The sequence below is a fragment of the Amphibalanus amphitrite genome, unplaced genomic scaffold (genome assembly GCF_019059575.1).
Source record: "Amphibalanus amphitrite isolate SeventyFive unplaced genomic scaffold, NRLGWU_Aamphi_draft 000780F_arrow, whole genome shotgun sequence".
Taxonomy (NCBI): domain Eukaryota; kingdom Metazoa; phylum Arthropoda; class Thecostraca; order Balanomorpha; family Balanidae; genus Amphibalanus; species Amphibalanus amphitrite.
Window position 1 is genome coordinate 95,090 of NW_024882274.1, and position 20,544 is coordinate 115,633.

The 20,544-nt window shown below is 51.6% G+C and overlaps 1 protein-coding gene and 1 long non-coding RNA gene across 3 annotated transcripts in view; both read left to right on the forward strand.

Moving 5' to 3' along the window:
• Nucleotides 1-291: 291 nt before the first annotated feature.
• Nucleotides 292-9,004, forward strand: LOC122366045. Its single transcript, XR_006253825.1, has 4 exons — nt 292-597; nt 5,906-6,035; nt 6,617-7,580; nt 8,290-9,004. It is a non-coding gene; the product is annotated as an uncharacterized LOC122366045 (long non-coding RNA).
• A 9,943-nt stretch (nt 9,005-18,947) lies between these two features.
• LOC122366048 (core histone macro-H2A.1-like) overlaps nt 18,948-20,544 on the forward strand; it is a 31,773-nt gene continuing 30,176 nt past the window's right edge. Inside the window, exon 1 of one of the 2 annotated variants that reach the window (XM_043337815.1) lies at nt 18,948-19,439. In XM_043337815.1, the coding sequence (XP_043193750.1) occupies nt 19,184-19,439 (256 nt within the window). In that variant the 5' untranslated portion in view covers nt 18,948-19,183. The remainder of the gene's footprint in view (nt 19,440-20,544) is intronic. The other variant, XR_006253826.1, reaches the window with a different exon arrangement.

The window sequence follows — 20,544 nt, forward strand, 5'->3', positions numbered from 1 at the left end:
GGCATTTATGATAAGTAATTGACCCTTTCCATTGTACCGTGCTGTTTGTGCATAAAAACTCAATGATTTACGTTTATATCTGCAAGTGCTTGAAATGTTGTAAGCCCATGGACAATTTGCGGTTTTTGGGGTATTAACGTGGACGGCTGGGATTGCATGGACGTCTCGTTGTCCATGAATTCCTAATAGCAGTTTCGGGCATTATCATGGACGATGAAGCGATATACCAATCATCCGAAATGCATGGACGCGCCCGTTCGTCCTTGGGAATACTCCTACGTAAAATGCTATCCTAGATTAGTGTGTTTTTTCACCACCACGTGGCGATAGCATCGCCCTTTTAGAGCGACATTTTGATTGGTTGGCATTTTTGTAAGACCGGTTCTGATTGGTCGTCCATGAAAAGAAGTCAGTTCTCACTAATCGTCAGCTGTTGCAAGGCTTGAAGCCGTTGGTAAGCAACATCGGCGGCGCCGAGAAAGTTCTCGCGGCAATTTCCATGTGCGTTTTTCTGTGTTGGAAGAGTCGTGTCGCGTTTGGTTGGCGTTTGGATTGTGCTCTAGGCGACTGTGGATAACGATGGGTGGAAAGAGAAAGGTAAGCATTCGGCTGTATGGCATACTACTATGTATTTTTGTATTTTGTATTGTTGCCCCACTTTTCTAAGCCCAAGAGCATGGCCACAGCATTAGATTTAGGCATGTCATGTTTGTCAAGCTTGATTTTCCTGTGCTTGAATGAGATGACCTTTTCCCTATAATAAATAGACTACCACAGTCAATATATTGACATGCTGTTCTATATTTGTACACAAATTGAAATAGGGGCTGTTGAGCTAAGCCTGCTCAAGACAGTCACAGTCACAGTTATGAATCCTTGAAATCTAGTTTTGTTGCAAGAACAGCATTATCTTGCTTATGCTCCAAAGTCAGTTTGGAATATTTGGGGAAAATCAATCAATTTACCAACCTCTAACGCAGAGTCACAAAGTTTAACACTGCAGACGGCACAGGTCTGCAGCGTTGCCAGCTACTGAGTGTTCCTTTACTTTTATATATAGATGTTATATTGCCTACCTATCAGTGGTGCTGATCTATCTGATTACAAAAGAAAATGTTATTAGCCATTTTATTGTCAAGAAATAATAAACTGTAGCCATGTGTAGTAGGTACACTAGACATAATTCCGAATGCCATTTCCGAAGTCCTGGTTGGTAGGGTTCTAGACCATCTTGGCTCATTTTTTTAAAGGTAATATCCAGAGTAGATTAGAGCAATGAAAATGTGATTTTTTCCAGAGGCATATAGAGTTAAGTTTTATCACTGTCCAATTGCGTTGTTGCACATGGTCATTGGCTGGCCTGTGGTCTTTATGATAAAGGGGAAAAATCATACATTGTTTTATAAATTATAAAATCCTCAAATTCTGCCTGTGGTGTCGATTGATAGTTTTAAGGCTTTTGGGGTCCCCGGCACCTAATTTTGATAGGTACCTATGCTGCGGATTTTTGCTGGACATTGTATGGAAATGTTAATTTGGAGATTGCATAAGCATGTATCAATGTGATCATTTATGGCTGCAGGATGTATCCATTTTTAAATCTGAATTAATAGAGTAGTTTTGGTATGTGGCAGCTGTGCTGTTTGACAACCTTGCTTTGACATCTGTCAATTTTCTATATTCAGAGACATGGTTGATCACCATGGTTGATGATATTTACCTTTTTATAAAATTATTTGCATTTAACTTGGCAGATTTCTTTTATTCTGCCTCATAGGTATGTATTATGTATATAATCCAACTTTGCAGCTACTGTTTTACCTCATAACAATAACAGACATTGCATAACTATTAGTGCTTCCACCCATATAGACTCAGCTGAGACAGACTCAGATGAATAGATAGGCTTTGTCACCAACCATTAGTCACACTTCATTTCCCTGCTTCCCCCAGTTGCAGGGGCACAGTTGGTGGATGAGTTTGCTGACCTGCTGCTGTTACTGAAAAGGCACAATAGCCTTGTATGAAATGCAAGCTTGTAACTTAGGTGAATGTCCATGGCAATGCTCTGGTCAAAGTGTTTCCTCTCTTTTGTGAATTTACTCATCTTCACCCAGCATCTGTGTCATAAAAAGCAGAAACATTTAATGCTGTAAAATCTGCAGGTTGACATTGCAATGAGAACCACAAATATCAATCTATACCTACCACATCAACCTACCTAATTTGAGCTAAAATTCTGCAAATTTGAAAATTAAAATGAAGTGGAACCTGTGGAATGAAATTTGGGATTTGTAAAGTCGTCCTTGAGTTTGAAAATTGAAATCAACTTGGCTGTGGCAACTGTCAAGTAGTAGCTTCGAAACTGCGCCAGTTAGTTTTACAGAAGAGCGGCTTTCAAGGGCCACTTCCTTGGACATTTCAAAGCAATTCATCCAGTTAAAACATCAAATGACGATAATTTTTCCGTTCCTGTTGTCAGACTGGAAAAAAATACGCGTGATGCTGAATATGTCCGGCGTGGTGGCGGGGATTGCGCCGAAAATTTCAGCTCCGGCGTAACTTCGTATGCGCCGAATTCAGCGCATGGCGGCCGCTTAATTCGGCGCAGGGCGGCCGCAGATTTTTTCGGCGAATGGCGGTCACCGAATTTTTCGCCACGCTTGTCAGTCTAGCAACAGATTCACCTGCGGGCGGCTCTGGAGAGGGTTTGGGATGAGACGTCCCCCACCTCGGTCGTCCTGTGCTTCGACTTGCGAGCCGCCCTGAGTCTATTCAGGGGAGGAGCTTCCGCCCGGGTGAGGCCTCCACCCTCGGCGCGGAGATAGGCATGGAAGACCTTGTTAAGCATGGCCGAGCGTCGTGAAGTAATCCTGCAGTGGGTTCCAGGCTCCTGCCCACTGCAGTATCGAGGGGAATGAGAGCACGGACGACGTGGCGAAACAAGCGGTCGCCCCGCCCTCGGACGCCCGCTCGCTACCCGGGCGGTTCATTGTGCGGCCTTGTTTTTGTTGTTGTTGTTCCCTCCAGCCGCGTTACCGCGGTGTAGCCGTGCGGCTCTGGAGGTCCCTCACGGCGGCCGCTAGGGCCGCCACCTCTCCGTCGTCGCGGACGTCTTCCGGGCTCGGGAAAATCGTCCCGTACCTCCGGAGACGCCAGCCCATGAGGGCCGGGCACCGGAAGAAGAGGTGCCGGGGCGTGTCGGCCTCCTCCCGGCACACGGTGCACCGGCCCGCCGCACAGTCGGTGTCAGGGCACTGGCGGCAATCTTCGGAAGAGTTCCGTCCAATCCGGTGGAGGTATTGGCGGGAGCCCGACCACTGGCCCGCGCGAAGTTGGTGGACGTCGACGGCCGACGATCTGTCCCCCGTCGCGACCGGTAGCGGCAGCCGGCTCCCCATCAGGGTCCGGTACCAGCCCTCCGGCCAGGCGGCGGTGGTGCGGTCGCGGGCCATTCTGACGGCCGCACGGTGGGCGGTAGCGACGTCCACCGGGACCGCCGCCTGGTGGAGCGCGGCCGCCTCCTTGGCGATTTGGTCGGCGCGCTCGTTACCGTCGACGCCGCAATGGGACGGCACCCACTGCAGGTGGATCCGGCGGGACGGACCGGCCAGGGCCGCTAGTTCGGTCCAGATGGCGGCTCCTAGCAGGGTCTTCTGGGACGCCGGGAGGCCTCGCGTCAATGGTGCAGCAACTGGTCCGAGTCACTATTCAAGCCACTCTTCGGGAGCACGCAGCAGTCCCTATCCTCTGAGAGGACCGGGGGGACGCCGTTTCGGTGCACCACATGAGGGCAGGCCACTGGGGCCGCTCGCTCCAAATCGGCCGTCTCCCCTCCGCGGCATGCCAACAGTGCCTGGACAAGCGGTGCCCCGCGGCGCTCTGCGCCGTGTGCCGAGAAGAGTTTTATGTCCTGGAGCACGTGCTGCTCCGCTGCCCGGCCCTCGCTGGCACCCGCCAGTCTCGAACACACCGCTCCACCTATTTTTGTGACCCCGCAACTTCCGGCCCGGCCCTTGCCGTGCCACGTGGAAAGTCATGGGTGTCAATGTTGATCCGCTCAAGTGATGTATTTTTAGGCTTGTTTAGAGCCTGGAGGCTTATTTTTAGAGATCTCCGCAGCCGCTAGGTCGATCAATTCACGGTCATTTATGTCATTATGTCAGGTAGTTGCATCCCTTCTACCAAAACCCTATCGGAATACTCTCGATGCATCTAATTGCTCTCCTCGGTCCTCCGACGGCTAAGCCCTCAGAAACCATCAGAGGCCATCTCGAGGACCTCGTCAGCCGTTTTAAGCCCTTATGCTTATGCAGAACTGGGCCCTCGGAGAAGACCCTTAGAGGCCGGCACGAGGCCTTCAAAGGCCGGCATAGGCTTCTAGATGTTCCCTGGGTTCCATGAGGTCAGCACAGGCCTCTTAAGGCCATCGTTCGTAGGGCCCTGAGGCCAGCATGGGTTCATCTGTTCGTATGGGGCCTTCAAAGGCCAGCATGAGACCTCAGAGGTCGGAGTGAGGCCTCTGAGGACGACATGGAGCCATCAGGGGCCAGAGCAGGTGTCATAACTCGAGTTGGGACCTCTTAAAGCTTAGGGCATCAGCTCTCAACCAGCAAAGGCCCCTAAGAGATCGATATTGGCTCCGTTAGGGCGACCTGAGGCTCTTAGACCTATACTGACTGCTGAGGCTTGAAATGGACCAGCTTAGTCCTTAATGACCTAAGAACCAGGGGGCCGACGTGAAGCCTCCAAAGACTGCGTGGGATCCTCAGAGATCGACCACTTGGAGCTCTTAGAGACCGGCGTAAGGGCACTGACAAGCGTGGCTCCTCAATGACCAGCATGGCCCCTAGCAGTGTGTGCAGAAGCCTGTAGACTGTAGAGCCTAGAGGTCACCAGAAATCTTACCAATGCTCACCATAAGTTTTTGACAGTAACTTTTGATGGAGACATGATGATGACAGTGTGATGAAAGCATCTGCAATTTCCAATGCGTTCGGCTCAGCAAAGCAGATTTATTTTTATTTTATTTGCAGCAAAGCATGTTTTTTTTCGGTCTTCTGGCCACTGTTGTCTAATCTTTTCTTTCACTGCTATCATACGCCTCGCCTCGTATTCAACGAAATATTGCCAACAGACCTCTCTTTTGTTGCTTCCGATATGGTTTTCTACATTGAGTGAAGGAAATTTGCGCTCATTAACTTTAACGCTGTAGATACAAAAGGAAATCTTCATCGAATTTCGAAGGGAAGCCGAACCTGAAGAATCGTCAAGTTTTGGTGTTCACTGTTCAGGGTGCCGAGTGGTATATACAGGCGCAAAAGTTCATCAAAAAGTGGGGGGAGTTAACATTGCTGCCCCCCCCCCCCACCTCCGAAAGTGGGGGGCATGGCCCTCCGGTCGCCCCCTTTCTCCCTGTCCCCACGCCTATGTAAAACTCAGCTCCGGTTTGTGAGAACAGAAAGGTAAATGATCCAAAAAAGTGAAATATCAATGGAACTGCGTGTTGTTTTCCATCAAAATTTTCAATTTATAGCACATTGAGTTGAAGAGACCGCTGACCGGTTCAGTCAGAGACTTGCTCATGTGATAAGCTTTTGTCAAAGAGCCCGGCCGAGCCCAAGAGACTGAAGCCCAGTTTCAGAGTATTCAGGCTAAGCAGAAACTCAGCTCATGACCGGTACAAAGATACCTACTCAGACTCAAGGTCAATGGTCATGTTTGAATTTTGATGGCATTTTCATGACAACATAGTGATGCAGGTCACATAAGCCATATTTCCATTTTGACAGAGTTAAATGTTGATGGCATTTTCATAACTGTATGGTGATGCCCGCCACATAGGTAAGTAATGCATCATCCCTTGGGATTTTGCTATTCTTTAACATTTTTTTCCTCGTTGCAGGATGCGACCTCCAGAAAAATGAACCTTCAGCGCACAAGGGATTCCAGAGAAAAGCTGTTCGCGCGCGCTCATGCAGGCGACGCCATCGCCATCACCAATAGTCTCGCGCTCGGACGCCCATCGGATACAGGTGTGTCGGGTCTGGGGGGGGGGGGGCTTGCTACGGACGAGGGAACCCGCACATTAGAACTGAAGAGAGGACGGCAGGAAGGTACAGGCCTGTGTGTGTGGGGGGGGGGGGGGGTAGTTACAGGGAAAACGTTAGTGCACAGCAACCGCCGCTTCTTACGGTGCATCAAAGTAAATGCGTGGGAAACTGGTAAAATGTTATTGATTTACTCAAAATACTGATAATTGACCTGACCTGTGTGTTCTGGTGTTCAGATTAAGCTATAGAATGTCAAGGGTGACCTGGAGCTGACCGAGCTGGCTACGGCCGTGGTCCCGAAGGTGGGCGCCGACGGGGAGGGCGACGCGCAGGTCCACCGCCAGTGACAGAAACGTCTTAAATTTGATCCAGTCCAATCCCCGTGTCAGGTCGGTATTTGACCCAGCCCCTACCCCTTGTCAGCTCGGTGTTCTACCCAGCCGTTCCTCCTGTGTCAGCTCAGTGTTTGACCCAGTACCCTCTCTCTTGTGAGATCGGTATTAAACCTAACTACTCCCCGTGTCAGCCTGTATTAACCCAGCCCCACCCCTGTGTGATGCCAGACGGAGGAGAGTGAGGCGCTGGACGAGCCTGTCTCTTGCCGTGCTGAAGACGCTGCGTCGGAACACCGTCAGTTCCGGTTGGTGAATCTGGCTGCTCTGACTCCGTCCAGCTGGCCGACGAGCGAGTGCCTACACAGCAGCTCGCTGGCGCCGCCGTTGCGCGCGCGCGTCCAGACGGCAGTCGGCCCGCGGGCCAGCCTCGCAGCATCTGTAGTGGCCGTGCTGCGCGGAGGAATGCATCCGGGAGCTGCCGGATGAGGCCGTCTGGATCTGTTCGGACGGGCCGGCGGAGGATGGTTTGGCGGCGGCGGCTCCCTGCTCCGCTTACCAGATGGAGACGATTGGGTTATACGGGTTCCGGCGGGCCGCTTCTGCTCCAGTGCGCGCGCGGAGCTCACCGCGCCCCCGCCCCGGTCCAAGCCGCCACCAGATGGAGACGACTGGGACATATGGGTCCCGGCGGGCCGCTTCTGCTCCAGTGTGCGCGCGGAGCTCACGGCGCCCCCGCCCCGGTCCGAGCTGCTACCAGGGAGAAGGCTGTTACACTTATCAGCGCTGGTCGGGCCACTGGGGATGATCGGGGCAGCATCTCCAACGGATTGAAAGAAGGCCAACGTCCGAGTGCGCTCAGTGCAGTCAGCAGTGACACCGAATGTCCAACAGGCCGCTGCCTGGTCTGCGGCGAAGCAGCAGACAATTAGGCGCACGTGTTGCTGGAGTGTCCGTGCTTTTACGGCCTCCGGCTCCGTGCGCGGGGAAACATCGTCGGCGCGGCCCACGATGTCGAACGCGACGACATGGTGGCGATCTTGGTCGCCGGCTACGAGGCCCACAAGAGCCTTGTTTTGGCTACGGCGGCAGCTTTGGGGACAACACAACAGCTGACGGTGGCCGCGGCCCCAGAGATGCGCACCTGCGGGCAGGGCGGCCGCTGATCCACATCTCAGCTGATTATACTGAACAGGTGGGTACTAGGTGGGGGGGGGGGGAGTACCGATGGAAGCTATGTACGTCATGGTCGCTCTGATATGGCTGTTGAACTGGCTTGGCTGATAGTGCATCTGCAGGGTCAGCGGGGAATCGGTCTCCCGAGCCTCGTATAGCAGTTGTGCGGCAATTATGTGCCGTACCATGAACCGCCAGCGACGTGTTCTTGGTAATTTGTGATACTTTATAGTGTCTCGTACTACTAGCTTGGACTTTTTCCGTGTCCGTGCCGTCAGTAATTATCTTTCCTAATATCAGCTACCTTTTGCATTAGCTCCTGTGGTGACTCACTCTCTGACATTCCCTTTTCGGCCTGTCGAGTAACCGCCTATGCGTTGAAAGCTCGGTGTTCGCCCAGCCCTCTCCCCGTGTTTGTTCGGTGTTTGACCCGGCCCCCTCCATCGTGTCAGGTCGGTATTAGACCTAACTACTCCCACGTGTCAGCTCGGTGTTCGATCTAACCTCTCTTCTGTGTCAGCCTGATGTCTTACCCAGACCCCTCCCCGTGTCAGGTCGGTATTTGACCCAGCCCCCACCCCTTGTCAGCTCGGTGTTCGACCCAGCCGTTCCTCCTGTGTCAGCTCAGTGTTTGACCCAGTACCCTCTCTCTTGCCAGATCGGTATTAAACCTAACTACTCCCCGTGTCAGCCTGTATTAACCCAGCCCCACCCCTGTGTGATGCCAGACGGAGGAGACTGAGGCGCTGGACGAGTCTGTCTCTGGCCGTACTGAAGACGCTGCGTCGGAACACCGTCAGTTCCGGTTGGTGAATCTGGCTGCTCTGACTCCGTCCAGCTGGCCGACGAGTGCGTGCCAAGACAGCCGCTCGCTGCCGCCGCCGCCGCCGCGCGCGCGCCAAGACGGCCGTCTACCGGTGCCGATGCCGCCACGCGCACGCTAGACGCCCGTCCACTGGTGCCACCGCCCCACGCGCGCGCACAGTCGGCAGCCGCCGCGTGTGCGTGCCCGCCCAGAATATGCGCTCTGCGGCCGTTGACTGCGGCTCGAGATTCATGTTCAAGGTTTAGGCATACACTCATGTTAATTGTCTACATTCATGAAGGTGCGTGGTGACAAAGATGCCTCGTCTGTGGCAGCGGATTTACTTGTTCCGCCTCAACATGTGCAAAGTTGTTATGTAAACTGATGCGCTCGGCATTCGCCGCCCGCTCGCGCTGGTGGCGCGCGAACGAATGACCTGGCCCGGTTCATGCGGACCTGACGAGCGGCGGTATGACGCAATCACATAGGCGGATTACCTTTCACCGCGAAGAAAATAATTATCAGCTGGCTTAAAATTATGCAATTGTTTGCCCTCAGTTCGCCAGGTAATATCATTCTTTGATCATTCATGCTGACTTGCGTGGCTGATATTTGATAATATATAGTGTGAAGCGTTCCATTTTTTTCTTATTTCAAAACTCATCTGTGTATCTCGCAACAATAATCAACCGAGTCTTTTCTGTTCTGCAGAATTTAGAAGCTGAGCGAGACTTAAGCAATACATTTCAATAATTCGACCAGTCGATAGTAAGTGTATTCATGCCCATGTGATATGACCTCATTTAACTCTTTAGCAGCTACTTTCTTGCTCTTTGACGGGGTGATCGGTGCCGACAATTCACGCTTCACTTGAGTTCATCATTCCGAACAATCATCAGATCTCCACACATTTTTTATATAAAATTTGCACACACATTTTAGTGTTTATATGTTTGTGTATAGTGTGTAGGGAGGGGGAGGGGCTCTAAATAGCCCTCCTCCCTGTCAGGCGCGGTTTAACTAACGCTCGCCGGCCGAATGGTAGGGGGGGGGGGGGGTGAGCGCCGCGCCTTTTATATTTTTTTTTGCGATAGCTCGGGACACGCTGGAGATAGAGCTGGACCTTAGCATACCTGACATTTGATTCAACCCGAATCTTGTGACATCATCCGCATTTTCAGGTCAGGTCAAGTCAATGACCTACGACAAAGTGAGCATGTGCACTGTCCTAAAATGTCGCAGCTTCGCAACGCTCTCAGTGCCAGAGGAGCTTTCAAAGGGAGATGAAACTTACAGTGCCTAATGGCTAATATCATCTAGAGGCCTCACAACTTGTACATCTCGGATTTTTCCTAAAGGTCACATGAGTTCAGGTTATTTATTAGGGCCGAAAAGGTGAGGGGGTCGTACCAACGGTATGTAGAAAAACAATAGGTCTGGCGAGGGTTAAATTACGCGCATGACATACAATCTAATGGCGATAAAACACGATTAAAGGTGATACTAGAACGGGTTCATGCTTTCGAATCGAGTAAGCGAATAAAACCGTGCTTACATGGACTGTGTTAAGCTCCGCCCACAAGTCCATGGATATATGAAAATAACTCATAGAGAAATTAGGCTCCGCCCACTGTCCATGCAAACACCCTTATCACATCTTTTTTTGGTCCATGTATGTCGGTCGAATTCTCTACCCTTAAACACGTCAATTTCGGCACAGAATCGGGCTAGTAACAAGCGGGCAACTTCGCTTGTTGTCATGTCAAGAGGGCATCGTCGAAAATTCAACGGCAACGGCGTGACACCGAAAAACGTGGACGTCCCTGTAAACACGGACTTTACTTCCGTCCATGCATATACGAATTTCGAGAATGGGTGTCCACCTCGTCAATGAAATCTGTTCAGAAGTGAACACACCACAATGAACAAAGGCGAAAAGCGCGAAGCGCTGGTAAACACTCTAGCTCAGTTCTGTGGTGCTCCGAAGACGCCAGAGCCCCAGAAGAGGTCTTCCTGCGTCACCCCAAATCAGCTTCAGCGGGAAGAAACGGACCCACACCGCAAAACTAGCTGTCCCGAATCGGTGTTCAAGCATGATGATGAAGTTCAACAGCACGACATCAAAGCTTCGTCTTCAAGTATGGACATAAATAGGATTCAGCGAGATGCCCCATCTCCTCGCTCCTCAAACGCGTTCCTGTCCGTCCCATTCTGGCACAAATTCAGTTCTGCAATTGATTTCAAAATGGCGCACCGCAGCAGCTCCGCCCGCTCTAGTCGCGCTAATGACCTTGACCCGGACGGTGTCAACCAATCAGTGACGAGAACGCCTCCGACGGCACCCAGAGTCCGAAAACGAGGCGTTACATTCAGGGCTGATGGCTGCCCTTCGTTGCCACCTTCGTTAGAAGTTTCGCCCGCTTCTACCCCTGAACTTCCACGACCCATCGTTCAGCCGATCGTAACGCCGCCTAGCGGTGCCTGCAGGAAACTACCGAACGGGCGCTGTCGACGATTTAGTGACGTCATGGAACATCGTCGTCAGGTGAGAGTACGTCGAGTTAGCTGTGAGAACGTGACACATCCCGGGACATCCTCATCTAACACGGCACCTCTTAGCTACGGCACAACCCCACATGACGTCAAACCAAGCCCAGATGACGTCACGTGGGACCACTCTGACGAAAGCTCAACCAGTCCCATTCGTCATCAAGTTGATGGCGGACGAAGATCACCAAACTCCCGTGGAAAAACTGGAGACCAACGCACCATCAAGTCACCCACCACTGCCGCCAAGAACAGCGGGAGGGTCAAACAACTGCTCCGAAAACTAGACTCGGCTCCGGTCCCCATACTCAGCTCTCAGTCACGGCGAGTTGCCCTCCAGCGCAGCCGGCACTGTGACCTCTCCTATGTCGGTGACTATGACAGCTCCGGAGGAGGCAGCAGCAGCGGAGAAGGCTCCATCCGGGCCCGATCTCGGTCCTTATCAGCTGTGGAGAGTTCCACAGTGCGCCGGTCAGGCGGAGGGATAGTCTGCACCAATCAGGACATCATACGCTTCCAGGACAGTCCTAGAGGCATGTCGTCGGGCAGGGAGGAACTCAGCGATCGCGACGCCCCACTGCGGGGGAAGAGGAAAGTCGAGTGTGCCGTGTCGACACCAGATGGCAGTGTTGTGTCGTGGCAGGGAGATAGTATGGTGGTGAATGTTAGTGCGTTAGGGAGGGCAATGGAGGAGTATCTAAGTGGGGGCATCAACTCGGATTAATTTCACCTATCCGTGCTTCTATCCTCAGGATACTGAAATCCTTCTCCTCCACGCCGCAACCCCCCTCCGGGCTGGACAGGCAACTTTATCTCATGCGGGCTGCTCCCTTGGAGCGGCACCGCTGCTCCTGAGGGAGCGCACCCCGTAGCCGGGTGCAGTGAGTGCCTTGGGGCTGGGTGGCCTGTCCTTGGACGGGCTCAGCCCCGGCGACTCACTAGGGTGCCTGCCCAGACCAATGTCTTCCCCTAATTCCTATCATCCTCCCGGCTCTGCAATGGTCTAACTGGACCGAAAGGGCCTAACCCAACAAAACAAACAAAACAAACAAACTCGGATTAATGTGTTTTTGATGTGCACTTTATTAAACGGTTCCTACAGAAGCACCTACAGAAGTTTATCAACTTGTGTGTTAGTAGGTAGGTAGGTGTGCATTTGGAAGCACCTTAAGTCAAAGTCCAATGCGTACCAAGAATATGAAATCGCCAGCATGAGCATTATGTACTGTGAGCAGATGAAAAAACATGCTTAAAAACCGTGACTGTGATGCGCCAAATGGCTGAGATAGACCGCTGGATATATGTATTTTGGTAAGTTGACGGCTAGATCATTAAGAAGGCGACTATAGGTAAAAGTACGTGCCAAGATGCTTCGTTGCGTATGTCGATAAAAGGTTTTAAAGGTACCTTACATGTGCAATTGCTTCAGTATCTTCGCATGTAGCACGTTTGTAACTGCAATGCTGGAGGTACCTTCTCCTTGCAAACGGGCATGGTAGCAATGATGGAGGTATCCTACGCTATTGGTAGTGTGCAATTAAGATAGGGGAAAAATGACAGAGGGGAAAATGGGGAGTGGAGCTAGGAGGAAAAAGGGGTAAATATTGAGACTTGATGTAAATACAAACTACAAGCTATTTCGGCACAAAATGGACGATCGGCACGGCGTTACAGCTGAAGGTGAAAATAATAGTGAAAGTTTCTATGCTGTGCGCAATTTCGATGCAAGACTAATCGCAGAGTACGATGGAACGGAGGATGTTGTGGAGTGGTTCACTCGCACAGAGATGCTGTGTGAGCTCAATTCTGTGCCAATCATGTCCGTGCTGCCACTCCGTCTCACCGGCGGCGCCTTTGCCGTGTGGGCTCAGCTGCCTGTGGAAAAACGGAAGTCATTGGAGCATGTACGCTCCGCATTATTCTCTGCTTTCGCCATGGATCAGTACGCGGCCTACGAAGCGTTCAGTCAGCGTCAGTTAAAGCTGGGCGAATCAGTAGACGTGTACCTCGCGGACTTACGTCGGCTGGCGAGGCTGTTTGGCGGAATTCCAGAGAGAGCACTCGCCTGTGCATTCATGAATGGCCTACCTGACTCCACCCGGCAAACGATCCGAGCTGGGTCCAAGGCTGAAGACCTGAGCTTGGCGGATGTGTTGGCTCGCTCTCGGGCAGTGCTCAGCGATGAGCGAGTGGTGGTGGCCGCTGTTGCAGCACGAGCCCGTCCAGCACCAGACAAGACGGCACGCAGGCTACCACCGCCGAGACAGGCAACGCGCCAGTCAGTGATGGGCAACGCGCCAGTCAGAGCTCCTCCATCAGTCGGGGAGCAGGCAAAGCAGGACGATCAGCCAGCGGAACGTGGTGCACAAGGCTATCGACTACGACGCTGTTGGATATGTGGCGTAGTTGGACACATTTCCTTTACGTGTCCACAGCGGGGAAACGGAAACGGAGAAGACGCATCAGCGCCGCCGTCCTCTCCAAGGTATCAATAGACGGCGTTTTGCCTGTGATGGAGCTCCAGGTCAATGGTCGACAGTGCCGAGTTCTTATCGATACCGGCTGCACCGACAATATAGTCTACTCACCAGTGTGTACTCAGTGGCGTCCAGAGCGTGTCACAGTAACGACGATTAGTGGTGACCCGTTCACGTGCAGCGGAAAGGGGACTGTGGCAGTGCAGACGCCGTCTGGACAGCATGCTGATGTTGAAGTGTTGGTAGTAAGTGAGCGGCCGATGGGAGCAGACATGATCATCGGCATGGCTGGAATTGCTGCACTCGGAGGCATTACGGTGATTCGCCCAACTGAGGTCCGGTTCTGTGGGACTGCATGGGGACCAGCACCCCAAGTGAGTGCTGCAGACCTCAGCACGAAGTCTGCGACTGCAGACGGACCTGCACTCCAAGTGGACGCTCCAGACTTCAGTGCGAAATTCGATCCGCAAGAGCGTGTCTGGACAGTGGCTTGGAAATGGGCAGATGGAGCTGGACCAGATCAGTTGAAAAACCGTGTAGCGCAATACAAGGTGCCTGAAGAAGATCGCCAGCAATTTGATGAAGAATTGACAACGTGGATTGACAACCAGTGGCTGATCCCATATGACAGTGAGAAGTACGGGCCGCCGCGTGGCTTGATACCGCTTATGGCAGTACCACAGCCAAACAAGGGCAAGATCCGTCCTGTATTGGACTATAGGGAGCTGAACACACACTTGGACTCACACACAGCAGATGCGCAAGTCTGTGCCGATCAGTTACGCAAGTGGCGACGTCACGGTCGGAAGGTGGCTGTTGTGGACTTGAAGAAGGCTTATCTTCAGCTCCATGTTGAAGAACAGTTTTGGCCTTTCCAGACTGTGATGGTCCATGGAAAGCTGTATGCCCTTACACGGCTGGGCTTCGGAAACAGCAGCGCGCCTCAAATCCTGACAGCAGTGATCCGTGCCGTTCTGGATCAGGACCCCAGGGTGGCGGAAGCAGTCCTTCCGTACGCAGACGATCTGTTGGTGAATGAAGATGTCCTCAGCGCACCGGAGGTGGTGGAACACTTCAAGAGGTTCGGGCTAGCGTGCAAGGCGCCTGAGCGAGTGGGTGATGATGATGGGGCTCGTCTGCTCGGTTTACGGGTGGCCGTGTCGGCCGACGGGGAATTGCGATGGCGACGCGACAACCCAGTGGAACCACCTCCTGATCAGCTGACTAGGCGGTCGGTCTTCGCATGGTGTGGTCAGCTGGTTGCACACCTTCCAGTGTGCGGATGGTTACGGCCAGCTGTGGCATGGCTGAAACGACGAGTAAATGCCCTCACACGTGGCTGGGATGATGTCACAGAAGACTCTACTCTCAGGGAGCAACTGAGGTCTGTGATGGACCGGGTGACAAGAGAGGATCCGGCCAGAGGACCGTGGCGTGTGACCGGAAACGAGGCAACGGTCTGGGTGGACGCCAGTTCCATCGCGACGGGTGTCGTGGTGGAATCACCAGAAGGTGCGGTGGTAGAAGATGCTTGCTGGCTTAGAACAGACACATCCACCCACATCAACATGGCTGAGCTAGAGGCTGCTCTCCGTGGTGTGAATCTGGCAATTGCCTGGGGAATGAAGAGCATTGCCCTTCAAACTGATTCTGCGACTGTGCACAAATGGATCAGCGACGCACTCAGCGGACGAGCTCGTCTGCGTACCAAAGCTCATGGTGAGATGCTCATCCGCCGGCGGGTGGATTTGATACGACAACTTGTCTCGGAGTTTCAGCTGTCTTTGTCCGTCCGGCTTGTTCCGTCAGCAGAGAACCGCGCGGACGACCTCACCCGCGTTCCAAAGGACTGGGTACGTGACGAAACTGCCGTAGATGATGCGGTGAGCTGTGATGGTTCAGCAGACGGCACCCGATTGTGCGGAGTTTTGACTGGTACTGCTGCTCGGGACGGAACAGAAGTTGAGCAGGTGCAGTCAGCCATCGAATGCGTGCACGAGCAGGCCGGCCACCCAGGGGTTCGTAAAACGCTGCACTTTGCTCGTAGAGAACTTTCAAGGAGCGTGACTCGAACTCAGGTGCAATCCGTCGTGAGGCAGTGCGACGTCTGTAACTCCATCGACCCGGCTCCTGTGAAGTGGCGCACGGTTCACTGGCAGTGTCGAACACGTGGGATCGACTGGCTCTGGATGTGACACATCATCGGAAAAGGCACTACTTGACAATCACGGATTGCGGTCCTTCACGCTTCAGTATATGGAAGCAGCTGCGCCGGCTGGACTCGAACGCTGTGATTGAGCACCTGGAGGAGGTGTTCTTTGAAAGGGGGGCGCCCCTGGAGCTGCTGCTCGATAATGGTACTGCTTTTCGTAGCCGAGAGTTCGCGTTATTCGCTGCGCGGTGGAATGTGAAACTGAGGTTCAGGGCGGTCTATGAGCCCAGTGGAAACGGAATTGTGGAGCGTTCCCACCGGACGGTCAAGGTGATCGCTGCACGCAAGGAATGCTCCATTGCTGAAGCTGTACACCTATATAACGTGTCACCGCGGGATGAGGAACAGCGACAAGCGAGGAGTCCAGCTGAAGCTGTGTATCGCTACACAGTCAGAGACTATGTGAAGTCAGCGCAGATACGGCCAGTTACATCTGAAGAAGCCGCACAGAATTCACCACCAGCACCGTATGCTGTGGGAGATGCGGTGTGGATCAGACGTCGTGGCACCCGATGCTCAGAAACGTCATTAAGCGGAGTCGTAACACGTTTGGTATCCGACCAAGTCGTGGAATTCAATGACGTCCCGTGGCATATTCGGGATGTCCGGCGTCGCTATACAACGGCAGCGTCAGTGGCGGACTGCAGGCCTGGGCAACAAGTCGGCCGGGCAGTAGACGAGTCTCCTTTGGTGGTTCAGGTGGCTGTACCCAGGCAGACAACAGAGTCCGCTGCGGGGAGCAGCGGTGACGCTCCTCAGGATGGTGGTGAGGAAACAAGGGAAGCAACTGCTACAACTGCATCGTGTGAAGCACAGTTGAGACGTAGCAGTCGGGTCCGAAGGGCTCCAACTAGATTGGTGTATGACTGAACAGTGTACATGTCCTCTCCCACATGCCTTTTTGTTCTCTTGACATTTGGCAGTTCGTTGTTGGCATAATGTGTCGGCATGTGACCTTTGTGCTGGTTATTGGGAGCGATTGTAAGTAATCATGTGATCTTTGATGATCAGAGGGGTGTGTAACTGCAATGCTGGAGGTACCTTCTCCTTGCAAACGGGCATGGTAGCAATGATGGAGGTATCCTACGCTATTGGTAGTGTGCAATTAAGATAGGGGAAAAATGACAGAGGGGAAAATGGGGAGTGGAGCTAGGAGGAAAAAGGGGTAAATATTGAGACTTGATGTAAATACAAACTACAACGTTCAACTTCAGGGGATGGCATGGGCATGCCGCATTATGGCTAACGTTGCCAAATATTTAATATTTTCCTCTGACGTTTTTGTGAATATGCGCGTGGAGATTGGCAGAACGTGCTGATCACGAGTGTGTTTATTGTCAAGCCCAGTGTTCCTCGTCTTGTTCATTGTCCTCATCCAAGGCATGCTCTTTTTATGTTCCGTAGGTAATACGTTGAGACAGGCTTTTTGTCAGAGTCTAATGGATGTTGTAGGCTGTCATCTAGGGTTCATTGTCGTCGAGTTATGTTGATTCGATTTGTGAGTGTTTGTTCCGGAGATGTTCCTCCCACTCCGAAACAATAAACATAATTTTGTGTGGAACTTTCTACGCACAGAGTTTGTTTGAGTCAGTTTGAGAGTCAGAGTCAGTTTGCCTGCGGTTTGTAGGATCTGATTATTCGCTGTTCTGCATATCAGAAGACCACACTATCATGAATATATCACAGACATGACCCTGAAAACGGACACACACTTATTATCGTCCTGTCTGAATCGAAAATACCTCCACCAACCACCCACTCCTCCCCCTCCCGTCCTTCGGTAACATGTCATTCACATTCCCCGAGGCCCCCTCATGTAGGGTAGCCTGGGGCAAGACGCCCCAGATAAATTATTTTGCTACATAGATTTTGTCCCACATCACCTGGAAGGCCAAATTTGTGCTCAATGCGTTCTTTGGACATTTTACTTTAAATTGCACCCCTCGAATTTATTCACTTATGATCGGACTCCAAGCTAGAAAGTGATTTGTGAAGCAACTGCAAATGGGGCATTTTGCCCCAACCCCAGGGCAAAACGCCCCACGGCCTGGGGCAAGTAGCCCCATACTTTAGATTACAGATTTAACATGGTAGTTGGCTTAATCTTATGTGAGAGGTCCGTTAGACCTCTGGAGGCACGGCTCTGAAGTTAGCACATTCCATCCTGTCAGGTGTTCAGCTGTGACACTATTGTATGAGCAGGTTTTTCACCTGCCTCATAAGACCAAATAATAAATTATTGCAATGCAAATGTTTACAGAATACTTCCTTTGCCATCCAGTTGCTGAGAAAAATGCACATAAAGGCATAGAAACTTACTGTTCGCCAGCTACCAAACATTAGAAAGTGGGTAGTCCGAACAACACATGAGGTAAAACGCCCCATGGGGCTTTTTGCCCCGCGACCTACTGGGGCGTTTTACCCCATCACGTAGTTCGGTCAGAGAACAACGCTTTGCACTCTAGCAAGACATAATTTAACACGAACCAACCCGGCATGATAAGCGTTAGACAATAGTTGTTCAAAATACATAAAAGTCGTTAACCTGATGTGGACCATAAAAGAACGCCATGATGCATAATCTGACAACAAAACATAAAAATCACTCAAAAAACACATTTTTGGCTATATCTCCCGAAAGAGTCATCACAATTTCTTTCCAGTCTGCTCATATAATGTTCATATAGTGCACGTTTTATAGAAGAGAGGATGTTTCCCCAGAACTCTGCCAGTTCCGAGAAACATCGGTGAGGCGTTTTACCTCGGCGGGGCGACTTGCCCCGGTCTACCCTACCTATGCATGCGAAACTAATTGTTCACACAGTTCCCGTTGCGACTCCCACCGAAGCCTTGCAGGTGGTGTTTTGGCCAACCGATCGTCCCTAATTACTGAGTCTACCGCCCTGTTACAAAGCAGTCTGAACAGAGTTTCAGACGAAGTTAGGACTCAAAGGAGAGGCCTGTTAAATTGAGCAATTAGAGCATACCTACTTGGGTACAGACGTCACTTTATTGCACGATTGGACCTAGATTCAACGCCGGTGAGCTTAAGCTATGACCAGACGATCATATGCGTTCTGTTGAAGTGCGCTACATCATCACTTTTTCAATCGTCTAGAACCGTTCCGTGTTATCCTGTCAATAAAACGTCTCATGATTAGACATCTGTCGTCACTGTATCGATATTCAAAAAAGGTTCTATGTTCGTAACCTTTCCATGTATATTTCCTTTGAGCGCCTCTGCGGTTACCGCCCCCCCCGCACCACCGTGCCTGGCGCCGCCCCTGCCCTGACCTGCCCGGAGGCTATGCCGGTCTGCGCGGCCCGCCCGCTGTCTGGAGCGGCGGGCCAGTCGCGTTCCTCTCGCTGGTTATGCAGCGGTGTCCCTCCCGCGCGCATGTGTGTTATAAAACCGACCCGATCCCTACATAGAAGCGATACGCAGGTTACACGTCGCGATCCGTCGGTGGTTTAGAATCATGTGCGCGCGAATTAAAGTGATCAGTGAGTAGCCTCTACGCATCGTTGATTTGCGTTCTACTTCGCACTTCGTCGGCGTTCAATCTGTGCAGGTCTCGCAGATGGCGACGAAGGCTGCGCACGGTACTGAAAGTGGCGCAGCAGATGTGACACTTGGTGCGTCCCTCGTGGTGCGTGCGGTGATCGTAGAGGGAGTCGCGGCGCCGGTAGACTGCGCCGCAAATGTCGCATTGGAACCCAGCCGCGGTGCGGCAGTCCCCGCCGCCGCTCGGGAGGAGAGCGGGAGCGACCGGCCAGACGGCGCGACCTGGAAGGAAGGCGAGAGAAGTGAACAACAAGACGACACGAATGTAAACGGTAAGCCAAGGCGGGGTCAAGGGTGGGGGCTGAGGCCTGAGGTATGTAACATTGCGGGAAATTTACCATGGGTTTGGGGGCCGACGGATGACTGGGGCCTTGGGTAGTACCGAAGTAAACACACACACATTCACAATTTTCTTGTCCTTATCTTTTACGTATGCATTGCCCATGCCACATATGACGAAAGGGAAGGTTAGACAGTTGTTAGAGATCCAGTCAGCTGGTTGCCAGTTTCGACTCGCATCAGATTACATTCTATCAAACATACTTATAATTATATAACATTGCATGGCCCTAAAAAGGAGTCCGAAAATGTCGCAAAAAGAACAGTTGTTTGTTGATAACTCACCCGAAAAGCTGATAACGATTGCGCGAATGAAGTGAAGACTGTAGAACCTAACATGCATTTAAGAATTCAGTACGTTTAAGATCGTTGATGGTGGGATGCTTGGTCTTGTGCGTACTTCTTTTGCTTTTGTGGAGCATGAGACGTGGAAGTTGACGTAAAAATCAGACCTAAGTAATAGCTAACTATTAAGTATTATACAATGCAACCATCCAACTCTACAGCACATATTATGATAGAAAAATACGTCACGTTACAAATATTGGATGACCGTAACTGCTAAATTAAATAGGTTACTTACATAGCAACACAACAAAGAATAACTATAACATCGCATAAAACCATGATTTCGGGTTCTATCTGTATTATCACAAGCTAACCAGGCCGTCAGTCGATATTGTTATCTGAAAGGAGGGGGGGGGGGGGGGCAGAAAGCTTTAGCGTGGAAAAAAGTATCCCGGCCAGGGAGGGGGAATCATTGCAAGTCGGACTTTCCTTGGGGATCAAATACAAATAAAAAACATACCAACAAAAATTCAGCTGAATACTCTAAGCTCATAAATTTGACGATTGAAACAAAGAAACAAAATAATGAAGCAGTCAGCAGATCTGCCTTCGGACTAGATAGCAACCCTAGCAATCGATGTCTTTCGAACAAAAAACACAACCACGAAAACCGTGGACACACGCGCTTGAAAAGCCGCGGCAGTTCCTTCTACCAGTTGGCGAAACTCTTAAGGATCATCACCTTGAAAT